Below are 19949 nucleotides of genomic sequence, written 5' to 3'. Positions count from 1 at the left end.
CTGGAGCAGCATAGTGGCTGGGTGGCCGCACGGCGCAGGCCTGGGGCAGTCGCTGGTCGGGGGCCCATGACGGGGTCGCGGAGTCCGCAGGGAACGAGTTGAGGCTGTGAAACGAGACCTCCATAGTACTAGCAAGTTCGGCCCCCTTCTTAGGCAGTCGCTGGCACACGTAATTGGATCTGAGGCCTGCAACAATTACATCGCAGACAGCAAGTTCCCTATGTTCTGCAGCATTTACAGCTTGGTAATTACAGTCCTGGGATAAGACTTGTAAGTCTCTTAGAAATTCTTCTAGCAATTCTGTGGGGCTCTGGCGCCGAGTAGTAAAAATGTGGCGTGCGTAGACCTCATTGACGGGCCTCACGTACATTCTGTCGAGTAGGGCCAGGGCCTCTGTATATGAGCTGGTACAATTAAGCTGAGTAGATATACGATGGCTCACCCTTGCATTCAGTAGGCTGAGTTTCTGCTCCTCCGTAGTTTCCGTGGTGCTTGCTTCAGCCAGGTAGGCCTTAAAACATCGTAGCCAGTATGAAAAGATTTCTTTCGCCTCTGCATCCTGTGGGTCGAGTTCCAGTCGATCAGGTTTGAGGGCTGATTCCATAGTCGTTCCTTACTGTTTCTTAAGACGATTAAATTGATGAGACCATCAATTCACACGACACGTGGTTAGAAGTGAACAGTGGTTTTAATCGTCTTACAACAGAGCCTGACTGTGACGAGATGAATTCCAGATGAACTGCCAGGCAGGCTCACAACATCAACCTTTATAATCCCGGTTAAGGGGAGGAGCCATGGGCGGAGCCAATGGTGGAGCCCAGTACAAGCTCCTCATCTCCCCCTATGGGTAGAGCCGCGCAACTACACGTGATCTAATGAGGTACAGGCTCAACACATGTTGTACAATATAGTGTGGATTATTAGTATTTATAATTCACCACAGAGGGCACCCATTTAGACGCCACAGGAGGGTACGTGACAAGGGCTGCAGAGCGTACTGCTGGCAGGGATGGGTGATGGGACTGGAGGCCACCCCTAATGACTAGCACACTGCCTCCCCCACCTCAAGGGGCGAGGAATCCTTTTTAAAAAAAAATATTTCGTTCAAGGCATTTTCATATAAACAAAAAAAACAGAAGAACAACCTAACAACATTCTAAACAACTAACACCTGCTGACCCCTCAATCCTGCTTAAAGAAATCAATAAATGGCTTCCACTCCTGGTGAACTTGACCTTCTCCAGCCTCAGGAATTCCGCCAGGTTGCTCACCCACCCTCCCGCTTTCGGCAGCTCCGAGTCCCTCCATCGAAGTAAGGTCTGTCTCCGGGCCAAAACAACAGTCTCTCTCGTCCCCTGAATGCTCGGGTCTTCCAACACCCCGAATATCGTCGACGGAGTGCCTGGTCAATGAAAACAGTAAAGTTGCGAACAACAAAGCCCTTAAATTCGCTCCCCTACACAAAGCCACCTCCATCCGCCCCTACGGCAACTCCTCCCCCATGACCCAGTCCCTAACTATGCCGATGTTCGCCACCCAGAACTAGTTCATCATGTTCAGCAATGCCAGTTCCACTCGCCCCTGCTCCAGGAAAGCACTCCTGACCCGCGGGGTTTTCCCTGCCCACACAAACTCGGAGACCAGCATGTTAACCTTTTTGGAAAACGGCTTCAAGATGAAGATTGTGAGCTTCTGAAACACGAGCAGGAACCTTGGCAGCACCGTCATTTTTACGGTTTGCTCCCACCCCTCCAGCAACAGTGGCAGCACATCCCACCTCTTAAAAGTCCTCCCCTTCACCTGCTCCACCAGCTGACTCAAGTTCAGCTTGTGCAGCTGTGCCCAGCCCCATGTCACCTGGATGTCCAACTATCAAAAACTCATCCCCATTACCTTGAAAGGCAGCTCTCCAAATCCCCTCTCCTGCCCTCTAGTCTCAATCGGGAACACCTCAATGATTTCCACATTCAACTTGTAACTGGAGAACCGATTAAATTCCTCCAAAATCCCCATAATATGCCCGATGCTGTCCAATGGGTCCGAAATGTATAGCAGCAAGTTGTCCGATAATAGCAAGACGCAATGCCCAGCAGCCCCTTGCACAATCCCTCTTCAGTCCCCCGACGTCCTAAGTGCCATTGACAATGGCTCTACCATCAAAGCAAAGAGCAACGGGGAGAGCGGACACCCCTGCTTCGTCCCCGATGGAGCCCAAAATATCCCAAACTCACTCGGCTCATTCACACACTTGCAACTGGTGCTTTATATAGCAACCTGACCCAATCTACCAATCCACAAACCCCTGCCCAAACCGACCCAGCACCTCCCACAGATACTCCCACTCCACCCGATCAAACGACCTCTCCGCATCCATCGTCACCTCGACCTCCTGCTCCTCCGAAGGCATCATGATTACATTGAGCAGTCTCGTCACATTTGCTGACAACTGCCTCCCATTCACAAAACCCGTTTGGTCCTTGCCTGTCACCCCAGGGCGCAGTCCTCAATTCATAAGGCCAACACCTTCGCCAACAGCTTGGCATCTACGTTCAGTAACGATATTGGGTGGTGCCACTCGCACTGCTCCAGATCCTTGTCTTTTTTCAATATCAGGGAGATTCTGGGTGTTGCCTCTCAGTGTAACAAGAACTCATCCAGCCCAGCACAGACTCACACCACGTGCTGAGAGAACCAACTGGTTCAGACAAAGCTGAGGTCTCTAGTTTAAGTTAGCATCATTTAGACCCACAGTCATCGTGTGTTAGTTAGTTAGAAGTAATTAATAAAATTGAGTTGAACCTTCATCAGTGTTGGAAGTGTCTGTTCATTTCTCAAGTATACACTAGCCAACACTTCACCCCCCCCCCCCCTTCTCCCTTGCTTCATTATGCTCCCTCACCAGCAGTGACCCAAGGTTCTCTCCCCCTCCCCCCCCCCCCCCCCCCAAATCTTTATAGAACTCCACAGGGAACCCATCCGGCCCCGGAGTCTTCCCGGTCTGCATCACCCTCATGCTCTCCATCACCTCCCTCAACCCAATATTCAGTCCAATCCCTGAACCAGCTCGTCCTCTACCTTGGGAAATTCCAGCCTGTCCAGAAACCGCTGAATCCCCTCCCCACCCCCAGCGGAGGGCTCTGACCTGTATAATCTCCTATAAAATGTCTCAAACGCGCCATTCACTTCCTCCGGGTCCAATACCACCTTGCCTTTATCGTTCTTTACTCTGCCAATCTCCCTTGCAGCCTCTTGCTTCCTCAGCTGGTGGGTCAGCATCATGCTCACCTTTTCACCATACTCAGATTCTGCCCTTCTGGCCCTCTGTAACTGCCTCACCACCTTTCCCATGGACACTGACCCATACTCCATCTGGAGCCTCTGCCTCTCCTTCAACAGCCCTGCCTCTGGGGCCTCCGTGTACCTGCTATCCACCCTCCGATCTCATCTACCAGCCTTGCCATCTCCACCCGCTCCGCTTTCTCCCTATGCGCCTGAATTGAGATAAACTCCCCCCAACCACCACCCACAGCGCCTCCCACAGAGTGGTGCTTGTGACCTCCCCCCCCACCCCCCCATGTCGTTCAGCTCCACGTACCCCCAAATGTCAGCCCCCCCCCCCTTCCCGGTCGCACACCACCTCATCTGTCAACAGCCTCCACTGTGGGTTCTAGCCCCCCCGCCCCACCCCCCCCCTGCAACTAGGTCCACTCGCAAATCCACCCAGTGCGCCATGTGATCAGAGACCACGATTGTTGAATACTCTGAGCCAACCGCTCCCGCCAGCCTCGCCAGTCAATCCAGGAGTACTCCCAGTGCAGAAGTATGAAAATTACTTCACTTCAGTCTCCCGAACCTCCATGGCTCCACCCTGCCCTATGCGTTCCACAAACCCCTTCAGCTCATTCGCCACTGCCGACACCTTCACCAACCTCGGTCTTGACTGGTCCAAGCTCGGCCGTGTAACCGTATTAAAATCACCCCCGCCCCCTGCCGATCAGCCATATCACTTTTTCGGCCAGCCCCGGCCCATGACACGCAACTATCCAGGCCCACCGTCAGACTTCACCGTCATCAATCCTTTTCCAACTGCGCCACATCAACCACACCCTTGTCAGCAACCCTCCATGTATCCCCATGAAAAGCCTGTCCTCCAGAAATCCCACCATCAAAAACTCTTCAGAGAAAAAATTTTTCAACAAACAAATACATTCACAAACTCCTCCAAAGTTCAATGTCCTCACTCTCTTCCGAGTCCATTTTTCCTCATGAACTCCATTGCCTATTCTCGGGTGTCGAAATAGTACTCGCGTTTCTGTAAAGTCACCCAGAGGCCGGCCGATGCAGTACTCCGAACTTACTTAAAGAGGGCAGCCTTGACCGGATTGAACCTGGCCCTCCTCTTCGCCAGTTCTCCGCCCAGGTCCTGGTTCACCCGCAGCTTGTTCCCTTCCCAGGTGCACCTCCTCATCTGCCTCGCCCATCCGAGGATCTTCTCTTTATCCAAAAGTGGTGCAACCACTTCTGATCAAAGGCATCCTCCCCCATCAGCTTCTCCAGCATTTTGACCACGTTTGTAGTCGGCCTCCACACTTTGATGCCTTTGTGCATCCCCACGATCCTCAGGCTTTGTCTCCGAGCGATTCTCCAGCTACTCCTTCAACCTCTTTGAGTCTCCCGCATCACTCCCACCTTGGCTACCAATGAGGCGAGCTGCTCCTCGTGTTCTCCCGCCACCTCCTCTACTTTTTGGATCATCTGACCCTGGGACTCCAGCCTCTGTACTACTCTCTCAATCCATGACTTAATCGGTTCCAGCACCTATCGGATGCACCAGGGACAGGTGGTGTGTGTGTGTGTGTGTGTGGTGGGGAGAGTGATTCAGAGATTTTAAGTATTCCAGCACCTCGCCTGCAGGTGTCACCGGCACAGGCCCCATCACCACCTCCCTTGGGATGCCCGATGGCGCCCGGGGCTACTCCTTGGGACGGGGTGTGGCCCGAGGGAGCTCCGGGCACTCCGCCATCACCGGACGCTGCCAGTCCTGGAGGCCCACTCTCATTTCAACCCGGGGTCACCATGCTCACGGCCACATCCCTCTGCGATTGTGCCAGGCCCCTCTGGGACCGTGCCAGGTCCCTCTTAGACTGGCACTGGTCAACCAGTGCCAGGCCAATGCTCTAGGTGCAAGTAGCCATGGCCCATTATGATTGGGCCATGCTATGGAGCGCCACAGAAATGTCCAGGTGGCCCCGGTACATGGTTGCCTTTGATATGGTCACCCTGTCCTGTGCCTCAGACACCGCCCGCACACTGTGCCCCAAGCCTTGGACATCCTGACCCAGGGCCGAAGCCTTCGCACCCAAGGCCTCCACCGTGGATGCCACCCATATGGTGTTGGCCTGGGTGGCACGCATGGCCGGCTCCACCTCCCACCCTTGTAGATGCTGGATGGTTGCTGACGCCACCTTGGGGATTCTGCCCCAGGAGTCTCTTCATGAACATGCCCAACCGAGGTTGTCTTTGGGATAGTGGAAGGACCTACAACAGACATGTCACTGAGTTTGCAGTGGTGCCTGAGCTGTTTCTAGGTCCTTACTATGGGCAACTACCGCATGGATTCTCGAGCACATGGCTGTGGAGAATGGGAGTGAGGCGGTGGTCAGTGTCTGAAGAGACATTCCAAAACAGGACGCCTCCTCCATCGATACCCATTCCGCCTCCTACTCTCACAACCACCCCCACACTCTCCGTGTCTGTTGTTCAGTGGTAGAATAGGAGATTTGGCAAAGCCAAGATCCCCCATGTGCCGCTATCTGTGTAGGATGGTTCCACACGTCCTAGGGTTCTTTCCCGCCAAGATGAAGGCCATGTATACAGCAAACTCCTACACATCATGATAGTGCCCAGATAATATTTTATGTGATGTTGACTGAGTGATAAAATATTGGCCAGGACACTGGGCTAACTTTCCTGCTCTTCAGAATAGTATCATTAGATTTTTACATCCACCCCAAGCAGGCAGAAGAGGCCTCAGTTTATCATGCCATCTAAAATTCGGCACCTCTGACAGTGCATCACTCCTTTAGCACTGCACTGGAGAGTCAGATTTGATTTTTATAAAAGAGCCCTGGATTGGGACTTGAAATGAAACCTCGTACGCCAGAGGCAAGATTATGACTAACTGAAAAATAAAGTTTCAAATTTATCCCATATCCCATCTTACAGATTGTTAAAGTCTCAGTAGTCTTCTATAAATTGACTGCATGTCTTTATTAACTACTAGAACTATTTACACATGTACAGTAAAGGGGACAGGTTTGGTGCAGCCTCTATGCCCCAAGCCAGCCCATGTATTGAGATAACCTTCAAGTTTGTTTTGAAATTTATATTCAGCAGAAGCCAGTTGCAACAGAATGTGTATTCCATCCTGATTTGTAACTTAAGGCCCCTGGCTCTAATACTTAAACTGGTACTGAATTAAATAATGCATTATTTTTATAGTGTGTGCATGGACAATTATACAACAAATTGAAGCTTTCAACTTCAGATGGGCTTTCCCATCTACCTACATTGCAATAAATATGTTTTGTAATTAGTTATGGTTTTCAGGGAGTTTTTTAAGACTTATCAGAGTTCCAGTAAAAAGAATCCTTGAAATGACAGTTGAGTTTAGGTTTTCATTGTGAAGCTAGATATTTGAGTGTCTATTTACTATTTATTGGAGTATTTGCACATGGATATTAAGATTTCTAGTTAAAGTTTACTCATTTGAAGCTTCTTTTGCAATACAACAATCTTTAAAGTCTATAAATGATCTCTGAGCCTTTGTCTGATAGCACCTATCTGTTTCGAAATCCTGCTCTATATATTGATATGCTTTTCTGAATCTTTCTCCTTTCATTTCTATGATATTAATGTAGCGCGCAAAGCTTATTTTTAAATATAACTCCACTGTTTCCTTTTCACTCCTCCTTCCGGTCTTTTTAAAAATTCCAACCCCGCTCTTCATTTTAGTGAACAGTTGCTGCCTTTTGTTTTATTTTACACCTCCAAGTATCTTTTTTCTTAATCCTGGTAGTTTCTTTTTACTCTGACCTTTATTACTCTTCTGATGTGTTTAATCCTTCATTTGTGCTCCAATTTCCTGCTCCAGTTTTTTATGTTTTTATTTATTTTATTATTTTGTTAATTCTAACAATCTTCTGTGATATTGAAACTTCTTATAATAAATTTCATCTCACCTAATTCCATTCATTTGATTGCATTATTTACACAAGTTACTAGTTTATGTACAACTTATGATTCAGATTTGGGATGATGTTTCCTCTTGTTGGATCTAGTACACGGGGTCACAATCTCAGAATATGGGTGTGGTACTACAATAAACGTGAGAACTGCAAGAGTTACTGAAATGTATAACTCAACCACTAGAGGGAGCTAGATGTACAAGTATATAAGACCCTATGCTAAGCCTTATGGGGGAGAGGTTGAAGAGCAGACTGAAGGAAAGATAGTGTGAGTGAGAGCAGATCTTAGTTAATGTTATAGTGTACAGGTTAGTAGTAGATGAGTGTAGATTATATGTTTATTATCAACTGTATATTATTTAAGAGTATCTATCGAATCCAAATTAGTAGTGTTAATACATTTATAGCTTTGTTCAAGTTAAAGCTATTTTGTGGTCTTCGTGAACACCACACCAACCATCCTGAATTGAGCAACACCATGAACACCACAATGGGGTAGGCCATTTCGGACTGAGTCGAGGAGAAATTTCTTCACTCAGAAAGTGCTGAGCCTGTGGAATTCTCCACCACATAAGGTAAATAGATAGATTTCAAAAAACTAAAGCCGTCAAGGGAGTGTGGGGAGAGAGTGGGAGTATGGCATTGAGATAGAGGAATTAGCCATGATCACATTGAATGGCTGATCAGGATTCAAAGGATGTGGGCACAGCCATTCCTCAAAGGATGAGGGTGACGATGAGGTGCAGGAACATGGCAATGTTCAGTTCAAAGGTCCTGCCATGACACCAACGAAATCTTAACAAGGAAGAGATTTCAATAGTCTGCCGTCATAGAAGTGCGGACACTATGTGTCCAAACTTCGCCCATGTGCCATACGTGACCCATGTCACCATCATTTCAAAACGTCTTTCCAAACATAAACACACATGGCGTCCTGATCGGCAGCAATATTATCAAGCTTCAATCTTTCTCATGATGTAATAATATCAAGCAATATTATCAAGCTATTCTATGATTCAATAAAATCCCAAAGCCGCTGTCGAGCGTGAAAACATCAGCACGAGGGACTATGAGATGTGGGCTTGTTTGCAATATTTAATGATTATTTATTGTCACAATAATAATTAATCAGCATCCTTCTGGGTGACTACTGTGGGGCATTCTCGGCGCATTTCCAAGTGCTCTGGCGCAGTGTTCCCCCCTTGCTTGCAACTGCACTGAAGAGAGGCAGCTGATCTGCCACGTCCCCTGCCCTAGATGACTTTGCCAGGCGTCCTCAGTGCAGCTGTGGCCTTGAGTTGCCCCACCTCATTAGCAGACTCCTGCTTAGGGGCAGGCAGGAGAATCTTCAGTCACCACAGTGTTGTACAAGGACTGTCAATAGCAGATGGACAGGGAAGATGCTGGCCCCATCAGAAATGCTGGGAGGTGCTTCCAGATGGTGGCAGCTGCTGCTCATCCTCCATCACGAGGACCATTTGGGCCTCCTTGCCTTCCAGTGAGGTTACAGGAGTTGGGTCCATGCCCAGGCTCCCTGTTGCCCTTGCTCTGGGCCCCTGCCTTCAAATCCAGGGTGATGGTGTGCAGGTCAGAGCACATACCGGGGCTGGTTTAACACACTGGGCTAAATCGCTGGCTTTTACAGCAGACCAAGGCAGGCCAGCAGCATGGTTCAATTCCCATACCAGCCTCCCTGAACAGGTGCTGGAATGTGGTGACTAGGAACTTTTCACAGTAACTTCATTGAAGCCTACCCGTGACAATAAGCGATTTTCATTTTTTTATTTTCATTTAATTTTCATTTCATTTCATACCGGCGACAGATTCTGAAATGCGCTTGGTGTCCCCCTTCGGGACAGTGGTATTCTGTGCTTTGAGGAGGTTTGGCACTCCGAAGAGTGGGTGATTGCAGTACAAATGGTCTAGATGGATACCTCTGGCACCAATCTGGGCCAGGGCATGCAATCCCTCTATCACAGCGACCAAATATTCACAGACCTCACAGTGGACATCTAGCCACCAGAGGCTCATTACCCAACTTGGAATCAGATTCTGGGTCACCCCAGACACTCCTCCAACTGTCCAAGCCTGTTCCACCACACTCTCGGACAGCTGAGCGTGCAACTGTGAAGTGCCCTCTCCAGGGCTTGCCTCTTCTTGCATTGAGACAAGGTTCTTTTCACACCAACCCAACACTGCTGACCTCCGAGGCTACGTCCTCCCAGGCAGCACATGTTTTGGTCGGCATCCTCCTCTTCCCACTGGATAGCATCAGTTGCTCAATGTGGTTCGACACTGCATGGAGGAAAGCTCTGAGGGAGTCATCATTAAATCAAGGGGCTGGTATAGCCGTTTCCCACCTGCCTCTACCCACACCCCAATAGGTCAGATATCTCTGGATGGAAACGTGCATTAACTAGACAACTGCTCTATGCAATAATGAGCATAACCTGTTCAGGTTTTTAATACCGCCTTTCCTTCTCAGCGGCAAAACCTGGACACAGCAGAACTCAAGTAATTGCTCACTCACCTTAAAAGACTACAAATCATTGAAGTCACAATGAGCTCCCAAACTCTGAACAATGCTGGCAATTGCTGGGTTCTCTGACTCTGTCACATGCGAGAGGGGCTTTTAAATTACCACAGAAGGCAGTCATCTCACCCTCCAGTGCTGATTGGGTGGGATGAAATCCCCAAATTTAAATTTCTGTATTGCTTGGCACAACCTATTTCCCATGTACCATCATTTGTAATGGGACAATGGTTATCCAAATCCAATGGCTAATATTTCACAATTAATATAACAAAATAGAAATTAATAAAGAGTGATGATCTAACGTGGTCCAGAAATTCAATTTTAGTGCATTGAATTGGCTCGTAATTATTGGTTGCAAACCCATTCCCCCCAACAGCACATATTATTCAGTCCATTGGCTGTCTGTTATATTTACTTAGATATTTGGCAAGCAAAAGTACATTACGGTTTGTAGAATGTACATGATCCACATACAGGAGTGCCCAATAATACATTACCTACCTACTGTAAAAACAGCAAAACTTAATGGACGGGGAAAGGAGAATTCAATATATTATGCAGGGGGATTGTAGCCATCTGGGCTGGCCACTTCCAGCATATAAAATGGACACTCGCACAGCATACAGGGAAAAATGGACAATGCAAAGTAACAAGCAGGCACAGAGCCTGAATGTGTATTTAAAAGACAGACTGCAGACAGAAGTGAAACTGCTGGCCAATTTGCACATTGATGGCCCATCTCCGATGAACAAAGACTGGTGCTCGGGTAGCCTATACCGTCCCACACATTCCGGCGCCACTACCCCCAGCAAGAAGAAATAAACAAAGCAAGGTCAACGGCCACTTAGGACACGCCCAGCCATCAAGGCACCCACCCCTTTATTGGATCAGATCAATGGCAGTGATCAAGAAGCGGCCCAATTAATTGGGGCCAAGGTTAAGGCCCGCCTAAAAGCGTGCAAAGCCCCCCTGAGTATAAGAAGGAACCCGACCATATGTTCAAGTAAGTTCAAGTTCAACGCTCGCTACCAGACGGACGACCATAGCTATACTCCTGCTGCTTCTTCGAACCCAACAGCCTCAGATCCAAACAATGGCCACTGTTCCTCTGACCTAAGTGGGCACCCGAAGTTAAGTATAGGTGTTAGTGATAGACATAGTAGTGTTCTTGTGCATGAGTAAATCATACTGTGTGTAAATAAAGTAGCATTGACTTTGAAATAATTGGTGTATTGGCTCTTTGATCGGTATTCAGTCGAACCTTGTGGCGGTATCAAGAGATACCTGGAGACTCTGAAAGCATATTCATAATTAAGATTAAGAAAGGTGACCTTATTAATCGCTATATTTATAGCCACCAAAAGAGAGCAACAGGATAAACCTAGAAAGTAGGATTAAGTCACAAAAGCAGTCAGGCTCTACGCATGGATTCCCCAATGTGTGTATCAGGATAAACTGCACTTAGAATTTTACATCACTTGCAAGAAGAAATAGCCATATTTCCTTTTCTTAACTATGACTTATTTTCAACTTATTTATACTGAGTTTCATTATTACTCTTACAAGAAGTCGCACTTGCTCTATAACCCTATTTGGGGATAGAAAATATTTGCAAGGTATTTTATATACATAGCCTTAAGATGGATCGTAATCATTAATAATTCAAGACAATGTTTTCATTATTTTACATTGTAGAGTCTCCAGTGATTAAATAACAATGTAAAAGTGATTCTATCAATCTAGTAGCAAGAGGTGCCCTGGAATAAATTATTGGCATAACTGATAATTTATGGATTAATTACTTAGTTTCCAAGACTGATAACACAGGAAATACGTTGTCTAATCTATTCCTCCACCCCCTACACTACAAAATTAATAGGTTGATCAGTAAGCACTAATGAAAGACGTCAGTGGAACTGGGAGGATACAGCTGAAATGGGATAATAGCTAAATCATCACCTAAGCTCTTAGATCCTCTCTGTCAGCACATGGATGGGGTCAGCAGCAATTCTCGAACATGTTTTTAACACTCTTCAGTGAACGCAATGCTGTTCAACTCACTTGCTTCCGAACGGGGAAGGTTTCTTAAAGACAGAAATGTTTAAGCTAAGACGCCTGAGTCTGTTTCCGAACTTCAAACTAAGAGAAAGATTAAATGCACCTCAGCAAAAAGGGAGTGACTTAGCATTTGTAAAAGAATGTTCCTTGAGACAATGGAGCTCCATGCAAGAACTCACCTCTGATATCTATGAAATTAATTATGATGAAACAGATTCTGATGACGAATTTCCAACTGTCCCCCTCTACAGCCCAAGTTCTCCCTCAAAAAATTATAAGTTGAATATTAATGTTGGAGGCAGATTGTTCCAGATCGCTTACCATGCTGCTGCCCAGTTTCCTAAGAGCAGAATTGGAAAATTGGCTACTTACACTGATTCCACACGGAAATTGGATCTTTGTGATGACTACAGTATAGCAAACAATGAATATTTTTTTGATCGAGATCCTGCAATCTTCCACCATATCTTTAACTTCTACAGGACAGGGGTTTTGTGGATCAAAAATGAGCTCTGTCCCAGAAACTTTCTCGAAGAAATTCATTACTGGGGTATACGGATCAAAAACAGTAATAGGTGCTGCAGAATCGCATTTGAAGAAAGACAAGATGAATTGAATGAGCAACTCAAGATCCAGCGAGAGCTACAAGCTGAACTTGAAGTGAAAGAAGATGAGGAGCATTTCAAAGGCTTGATATTTGGTGACTCAAGAAGAGTAATCTGGAACTTAATGGAAAAGCCTTTCTCTTCGGTTATAGCGAAGATAATGGCGGTGGCTTCCAGTATGTTTGTGGTAGTCTCGATTGTAGCCATGGCTTTGAACACAGTTCAAGAAATGCAGTACACAAGTGCAGCTGGCCAACTGAGCGGACATACCTATATGGAGCTCGTAGAAACCATTTGCATCATTTTCTTCACTACAGAGTACCTGCTGAGAGTAGTGTCCACACCAGATATTAAGAAGTTTGTGCGAAGCGTTCTAAATGCAGTAGATCTTATCGCAATCTTCCCTTTTTATCTCCAGGTCACCCTTGAATGTTTTGAGGATGAAGATTATGGGAAGCATGATCAGGATATTGAGAAAGTGGGCAGAGTGGGCAAGGTTGGCCAAGTACTGAGGATCATGAGACTGATGAGAATTTTCCGGATTTTAAAGCTCGCCCGACATTCCACTGGACTGAGGGCATTTGGTTTCACATTGAAGCAATGTTACCAGCAGGTTGGCTGCCTTTTCCTTTTTATAGCGATGGGCATATTTTCCTTTTCTGCTCTGGTCTTCTCCGTTGAACATGATGTCCCACGTACTAATTTTACCTCCATACCCCATGCCTGGTGGTGGGCTGCGGTGAGTACAACCTAAGCATTCCAGAATGAACGAGGGAGTGTTACTTTGCTGGATATTAACTATCTTTGGGGCTTAAAGTAGAGTGTGAGGAATGTCATATTGCTGTACGCAAAGTATCTTTTTATGCTGATGTTAAGGGCTGTCAATCTAGGGGACGATCATTAATTTGCATTATCCGTCCTCCCTGTTAGGTGCGTGGGTCAAATGAAGAGATAAATTGTTTATTGGGCTTCAAAAAACAGTGCTGTGCACCTGAGGCATATTCTGATATGGACCTCATGCTGACACAAACACAAACTTCCCCAGTTTTCCCCAGCATATCCTTATAGCTCTTTTGATCGGTAATTTAGTGTCAACTTGTACAAAAGTATGAACTGTTGAAATTGTTATTTTAATATTATATCTTTATGGATAATAGGGAGTGAGAACTGACATCAGTCCGTGAGACATGAGGGCAGACAATGGAATGGTGGGGGGGTGACCCAGCAAATAAGAAAAATTATGGTGAAGGTTTTATGAACGTACAAAACTGGTGGGCAGGAGAAGACTAGTAGAATTCCTATCCTCTAGGAAAATAAAACCTCCTGGATTTTAACCTAATCTCCCCTTGTGAAATATTCATGACCCAATATCCTCCCTGGTCTATCTAATTTAAATAATCTGCCAAAATGAACTCAGTGTACTTTCTTCACTATTTTAAACACCTTAATCAGTTTCCCCAGATTCTGTGAATCTTTAAATAAATAGACTCAGCTAATTAAGCCTCTCTTATTAACTAAGCATTATTTAGTTTGGTTCTTGTAGACCTCTTAACCTTTCCCAATGACTCTGTAATACCCACCATATGAGAGGATCAAACCAGGATCAAGTAAACTAATTGAGGCCTGATTAAAGGCTTATATGAGGACACAATTATAGGTTTTGTTTCATAATAAATTGTCCTGGCAATGTAACTTAATACGTTATATGCATTGGTTATTGCACCTTAACATTGGTGGTGAACTGGAAGAGAATTAGATACAATAACACCAAGAGCTTCTTCAACAGAATTCCATTCTATACTTCGGAAGCTGTAAATATGCTTGGGGCGCGATTCTCCCAAAAGGAACAAAGTCCCCTAGCGAACGCATTTAGCTGTATGTTTCCCGGCACTCGCAGTGCTGGGACACAGATGGCTATTCAATGCGACCAGGGTTGTATAAGGGGCCTGAATGGGGAACGCGCGCCCGAGGCCGCTCATTGCTCCATTTTGTTCAGTGGGGAGCTCTGGCTTTCAACGGCCGCAGCTGCTTTTCCATCACAGCGTGGCCGTTGGAACATGCCCTTGACCTTGGTTCCTGCCCATATGCATAACACTACGTTTAAAAACTATTTCCAAGCCCATTCATCATTGTATTTATTTGCATCCACAACCTTAACACATGCCCAGATCTTTGCAGACTATGCCACCAACATCTACAAATTGATTATTATTGAAGATAATAAAGGTTTCTTTTCCAAACGCTATAATGAGTGTCATTGGTAATTTCCATCCAGGTGGCTATTATGAACAAATTTTCAGATCACTGCCAGTATCTTGCTTATAATTGAATTGAAAATAATGGGCCTGTAGTTCCCAGGTTCATTCTCATCTTTTTTGAAAGTCAAAACAACATTGCATTGTTCTAGTTCAAGGAAGAAAACATAATCCTATCTCTTTAAACATCTTACGTCAATACCATCAGCATCAGCAGTCACTTAGATGAAAATGTTTGCAGAAGATAATTCTATTCAGAATTCTATACATTGTCCTCAATGTATTTCTGGTAATTGAGCATCATCCACTGGACTGTCTTCGTTATAGTGAACACAAGTAACATTGCAGAAATGGTTGTAAATCAGCAAATGGAAAGGAGGGAGGAACTCAGGAAAATGACAATCACCAGGGAAGTGGTATTGCATAAATAGTTGGGCCTGCGGATTGACAAATACCCGGATCTGGGTTGACTTCACTCTAAGATCTTGAAAGAAGTGGCAATGGGATAGTTGATGCATTGGTTTTAATTTTCCAAAATGTGCTAGATTTGGGAAGGTTCCATTAGCTTGGAGAATAGCAAATGTAACCCCTTTGCGCAAAAATGGAGGGAGACAGAAAGCAGGAACCTGTAGGTCAGTTAGGTTAACATCTGTCAAAGGGACAATGTTAGAAGCTATTATTAAAAATGATAAGCAGGGCACTTGGAAAAAATCAAGGTAATCAGGCAGAGTCAACATGGCTTTGTGAAAGGGAAATCATTTGTAAAAATAAATTTAGAGTACCCAATTATTTTTTTCCAATTAAGAGGCAATTGAGCGTGGCCAATCCACCTATCCTGCACATCTTTGGGTTGTGGGGGCTAAACCCATGCACACACGGGGATAATGGGCAAACTCCACATGGACAGTGACCCAGAGCCGGGATCAAACCTTGGACCTTGGCATAGTGAGGCAGCAGCGCTAACCACTGCGCCACCATGCTGCCGTAGAGGAATCATTTTTAACCAATTCATAGGAGCTCTTTGAAGGAGTCACATGTGCTGTGGGAACCAGTGGATGTACTGTCCTTAGATTTCCAGAAGGTATTTGATAAGGTACCACGTCAATGATTATTGTGTAAATGGAAGCTCATGGTGGAGGGGGTAACATATTGGCATGAATAGAAGATTGACTAGCTAACAGGACACAGAGAATTTGCATAAATAGCATAAACCTTTCTGGTTGCCAGGATGTGATGAGTGCTGTGCCACAGGGATCAGTGTTGGGCCTCAACTTTTTACAATTCTTAAAAAATAATTTTTATTCAGAAAGGTTTTTCATTATATCAAGGAAAACAAAACAAAAACATACAGTAAACACCATTGCAAAATAAACCCACTCAGATACCCCCCGCTTAACCCCCATGAACAAACCAAACTTAACAAATCGCTGCCCCCCCCCCCCCCCCCCCCCCAAGCAATTGACGGTGACTAATTCCCTGAAAATGGAAATGAAAGGCTGCCACCTTGAGTGGAACCTTTCCACCAACCCCCTCATGATGTACTTGAACTTCTGAAGATATAAAAATTCCACTAGATCACTCAGGCCAAGGCAATGGCCAGTCACGGGAACCCCCACCCAAGCAGAATTCATCTCCGGGCTATCAATGAGACTAAGGCAAAGGCGAAAACGAGCACGTCCACCTTCACTGCTGTCTGTAGCATCGGCGAGTCTGATACACCAAAAATATCCACCAACATCAATGGCTCCAGCTGAATATCCAGAATCCCGACAAGGTGTTGAGAAAGGAAACCCAGTTTAAGGTAAAACCAGAATATGTGCATATGATTCACCGGCCCATTAGCACAACGTTCACACCTGTGTCCCCCCCCCCCCCCCCCCCCCGAGAAGAAACCACTCATTCGCACCCTCCATGAATGTGACCTGTGTACCACCTTGAACTGGATCAAGCTGAGCCTAGCACAAGAGAAAGTTGAGTTGACCTTGTGAAGAGCCTAACTCCATACACCCCTCACTATTTACAAGCCATACCCCATGAAAAATGAAACCCCAAACCACAAACCCCACTTACCTTCGTCCCCCCCCCCACCCATACCCCACCCCACCCCCACCCTGCGAATTCACTGACTGTAACCAATTCCTACAGATAGAAGACAAAGGTTGATGCGACCATCAATTCACACGAGACGGTTAGCAGAAGTGAACAGTGGTTTTAATAAGCTAGATCTGTGCCTGCCTGCGACTGCTCTGTACTGAGTGCCGCCTACAGGCTGCAGATCTATATACCTCCCCCGAGGGGGCGGAGCCACAGGCAGAGCCCACAGGGGCATCAACATAATACAGTACAATACAGCAGTGAATTGCAGTACCAATAGGTTCACCACATTCACCCCATGTTAAAAATTGAAGTCCAGCGGGGGTGAAGTGGGCTCATATATCGAGTCTGTCTTAATTGTTCTCTGTGATCACCTCCGCTCCGGCTTCGCTGCGAGCATGTGTGTTGGACTCGTTGACTCCGGGAGCATGTCGTTTGGAGCTTCATCACGGTGTGTCAGCGATGGGGGAAGGGGGGGTGTAGGCCGTGTAGGGGCGGGGGCGGTGTTCAGGATCCCCAGGGGGGCAGCTGGTAGCCCGTCGTGAGGGATTCGGTTGGTGGTGATAGGCGGTGTGGGGGGGGGGGTGCGTTGGTGATGGTCGCTGGAGAACCGGCGGGTGCCAGATCCCGGAGGGAGACTGTATCCTGTCGTCCGTCGTGGTGCGCCACGTAGGCATACTGAGGGTTGGCATGTAGGAGCTGGACCCTCTCGACCAGGGAGTCAGACTTATGGCTCCTCACGTGCTTCCGGAGGAGGACAGGCCCCGGTGTTGTCAGCCAAGATGAAAGCGAGACCCCGGAGATGGACTTCCTGGGGTCGACAAATAGACGGTTGTGAGGGGTCTCGTTTGTGGCTGTGCAGAGGAGCGACCAAATGGAGTGGAGTGCGTTGGGGAGGACCTCCTGCCAGCGGGAAACCGGGAGACTTCTAGACCATAGGGCCAGCAGGACAGCCTTCCATACCGCTGCGTTCTCCCTCTCCTCCTGTCCATTTCCCTGGGGGTTGTTGCTGGTAGACCTGCTCGAGGCAATGCCCTTACCGAGCAGGTACTGACGCAGCTCAACGTTCATAAAAGAGGAGCCCTGGTCACTGTGGACATAAGTGGGGAAACCGAACAGGGTGAAGATGCTGTGCAGGGCCTTAATGACAGTGGCCGCGGTCATGTCGGGACATGGGACGGCTAAGGGGAAACGGGAGTACTCGTTAACGATGTTGAGAATGTACACGTTGCGGTCAGTGGAGGGAAGGGGCCCTTTGAAATCGCACTGAGGCGCTCATAGGGGCGGGAGGCCTTCACCAGTTGGGCCTTGTCTGACTGATAGAAGTGCGGCTTGCACTCCACGCAGACTTGGCAGTCCCTGATCATGTCCCTGACTTCCTCGGTAAAGTAGGGCAGGTTCTGGGCCTTGATGAAGTAGAGAGGCCGGGTGACCCCTGGGTGACAGAGGTCCTTTGACAGTAATCCTTTGTAGTTTTCTTCCATTCAGTGAACTTTTATCTCACCATATCCTTCCCCACATAAAATGGGTGTTCCATTTCGAACGTTTTGTGCAGTTGAGTTTGAACCCTAATCTCCCATTCCATCCTTTTCTATTAATAGATCCTAAAGTCTCTAATCTTCCAGCTCTGCCTCTCTCTATTCTATTCTCCTCCATCCTCAGTTTACTCTTATTTTTATGGCCATGCCCACCTCTTCTGAACACGTTGTTGAATAATCCCATGCATTGAATAAATACCAATGAGTGGATGAGCTGGAGTTTGAAAAAATGTTTTGCATAGGTATCTACTGAACAATGATTTTATCTGATTACAGGTTAGCATTTCCACAGTAGGCTATGGAGACGTCTGCCCAGAAACAATGCTCGGAAGAATTTTTGCTTTTGGCTGCATTTCTTTTGGGATCATTTTGAACGGCATGCCAATCTCCATCCTCTATAATAAATTCTCAGATTATTATGCACAGCTCAAAAGCTATGAATATACAACAAACTCAAAGCAGCGAGGCAGGATCAATTTTGCAGGACGAGCACGGAGGAAGGTACTGGAATGCTGCGGAGCGGTCCCACACCATCACTTGCCAAGAGAGCAATAACATTTCCTCATGAAAATGATCTCATGCTTTCTTATTTTCTTTTCTGAAATAAAACAATAGTTTGAAGAAAAATCTCACCGTCAAAATCCGGAGAACAAATCGGCAAGTTCCCTGGGAAATGTAGGAGAACTACAACTAGAAGTATTCTGAATGTTGTATTCATGATCAAGTCACACAACGGGAAATATATATTGTAAATGTTTTTAAATATTACACTCTCACTCAGGATTACTTGTCATAGAGGTGAAGTAGGACATTTCTTAAGGCTATATTGGATTCGTATTAATATTTACATCATCAAAGCATTCTTCATTTATTGGACTGATTGGCACCATTTATGATGTAAAGGGATGGGCATTCGTTTGAATCCCATTTTTGCACAGCTGAGAAACCTTTTTCGAACGAAATGGAGAATCTATAATCTGCCTAGCAACAGCACGAAGCTGCATCTTAAAACGACACCATGGCCAGAAAATCAGGATATCTGCGATTCAAGACCCTGACAGTGGGGCAGATATATATATATATTTTGATTAAAACTAAGACTTATAAAATGAAATGTTGTAAAACCAAAATGACCCAGGCAGGCAAAAGAAACTTAAGGATTAAATATATTGATTAGATTAGTTTTACACACAGACACAAATCCTATCAAACAGGAGGCTGACACAATAGATTCCCAGGTTAACCCAGGAACCACACTCAACACCTAATCAAGGTACAGCATAGAGATAATGGGACCCCATTGTAAGTCAAGGGGACACCTATTAAAACCAAGCAGATAACGAGACATTGACGTCAGAGTCAGGAAGCCCGGGAAATCATGTATCTGTACTATTTATCTGTACTATTCAAATGTAAAACGGCAAAAGCCCGCCAAAACCTTGCAAATGCTTGTACTCTCTATAAATATTGAACCTCATCTGCGTATCGGGGAGATCACCGTGGTCAAGCCATTGTTAGGAGCTGGCTGCGTGGGTCTCCCTGAAGGACTTCAGAACTTGTACAATACAGTAAAAACGCTTTGAACCTTGCCTTGAGACTCGACCTCTTGAATGCAC

At 46.2% G+C, this 19949-nt stretch overlaps 1 protein-coding gene across 1 annotated transcript; it reads left to right on the top strand.

Annotated features, from left to right (window-relative positions):
• Positions 1 to 11741: 11741 nt before the first annotated feature.
• Positions 11742 to 19447, top strand: kcnv2a (potassium channel, subfamily V, member 2a). Its single transcript, XM_038804666.1, has 2 exons — positions 11742 to 13185; positions 18610 to 19447. Exons 1-2 carry the CDS (start codon positions 11881 to 11883, stop codon positions 18886 to 18888), a joined length of 1584 nt encoding a protein of 527 aa, XP_038660594.1. The 5' UTR covers positions 11742 to 11880; the 3' UTR covers positions 18889 to 19447.
• The last annotated feature ends 502 nt before the right edge of the window (positions 19448 to 19949 follow it).

Source organism: Scyliorhinus canicula, chromosome 8 (assembly GCF_902713615.1).
Source record: "Scyliorhinus canicula chromosome 8, sScyCan1.1, whole genome shotgun sequence".
Taxonomy (NCBI): Eukaryota; Metazoa; Chordata; class Chondrichthyes; order Carcharhiniformes; family Scyliorhinidae; genus Scyliorhinus; species Scyliorhinus canicula.
Note: the sequence above shows the minus strand (reverse complement) of the source record. Positions and strands in the feature narration are given on the sequence as shown.

Coding starts and splice junctions, on each gene's coding strand:
- kcnv2a (XM_038804666.1), top strand. CDS start 11,881: ATGTTTAAGCTAAGACGCCTGAGTCTGTTTCCGAACTTCAAACTAAGA. Junction 13,186..18,609: donor ATGCCTGGTGGTGGGCTGCG/GTGAGTACAACC, acceptor ATCTGATTACAG/GTTAGCATTTCCACAGTAGG.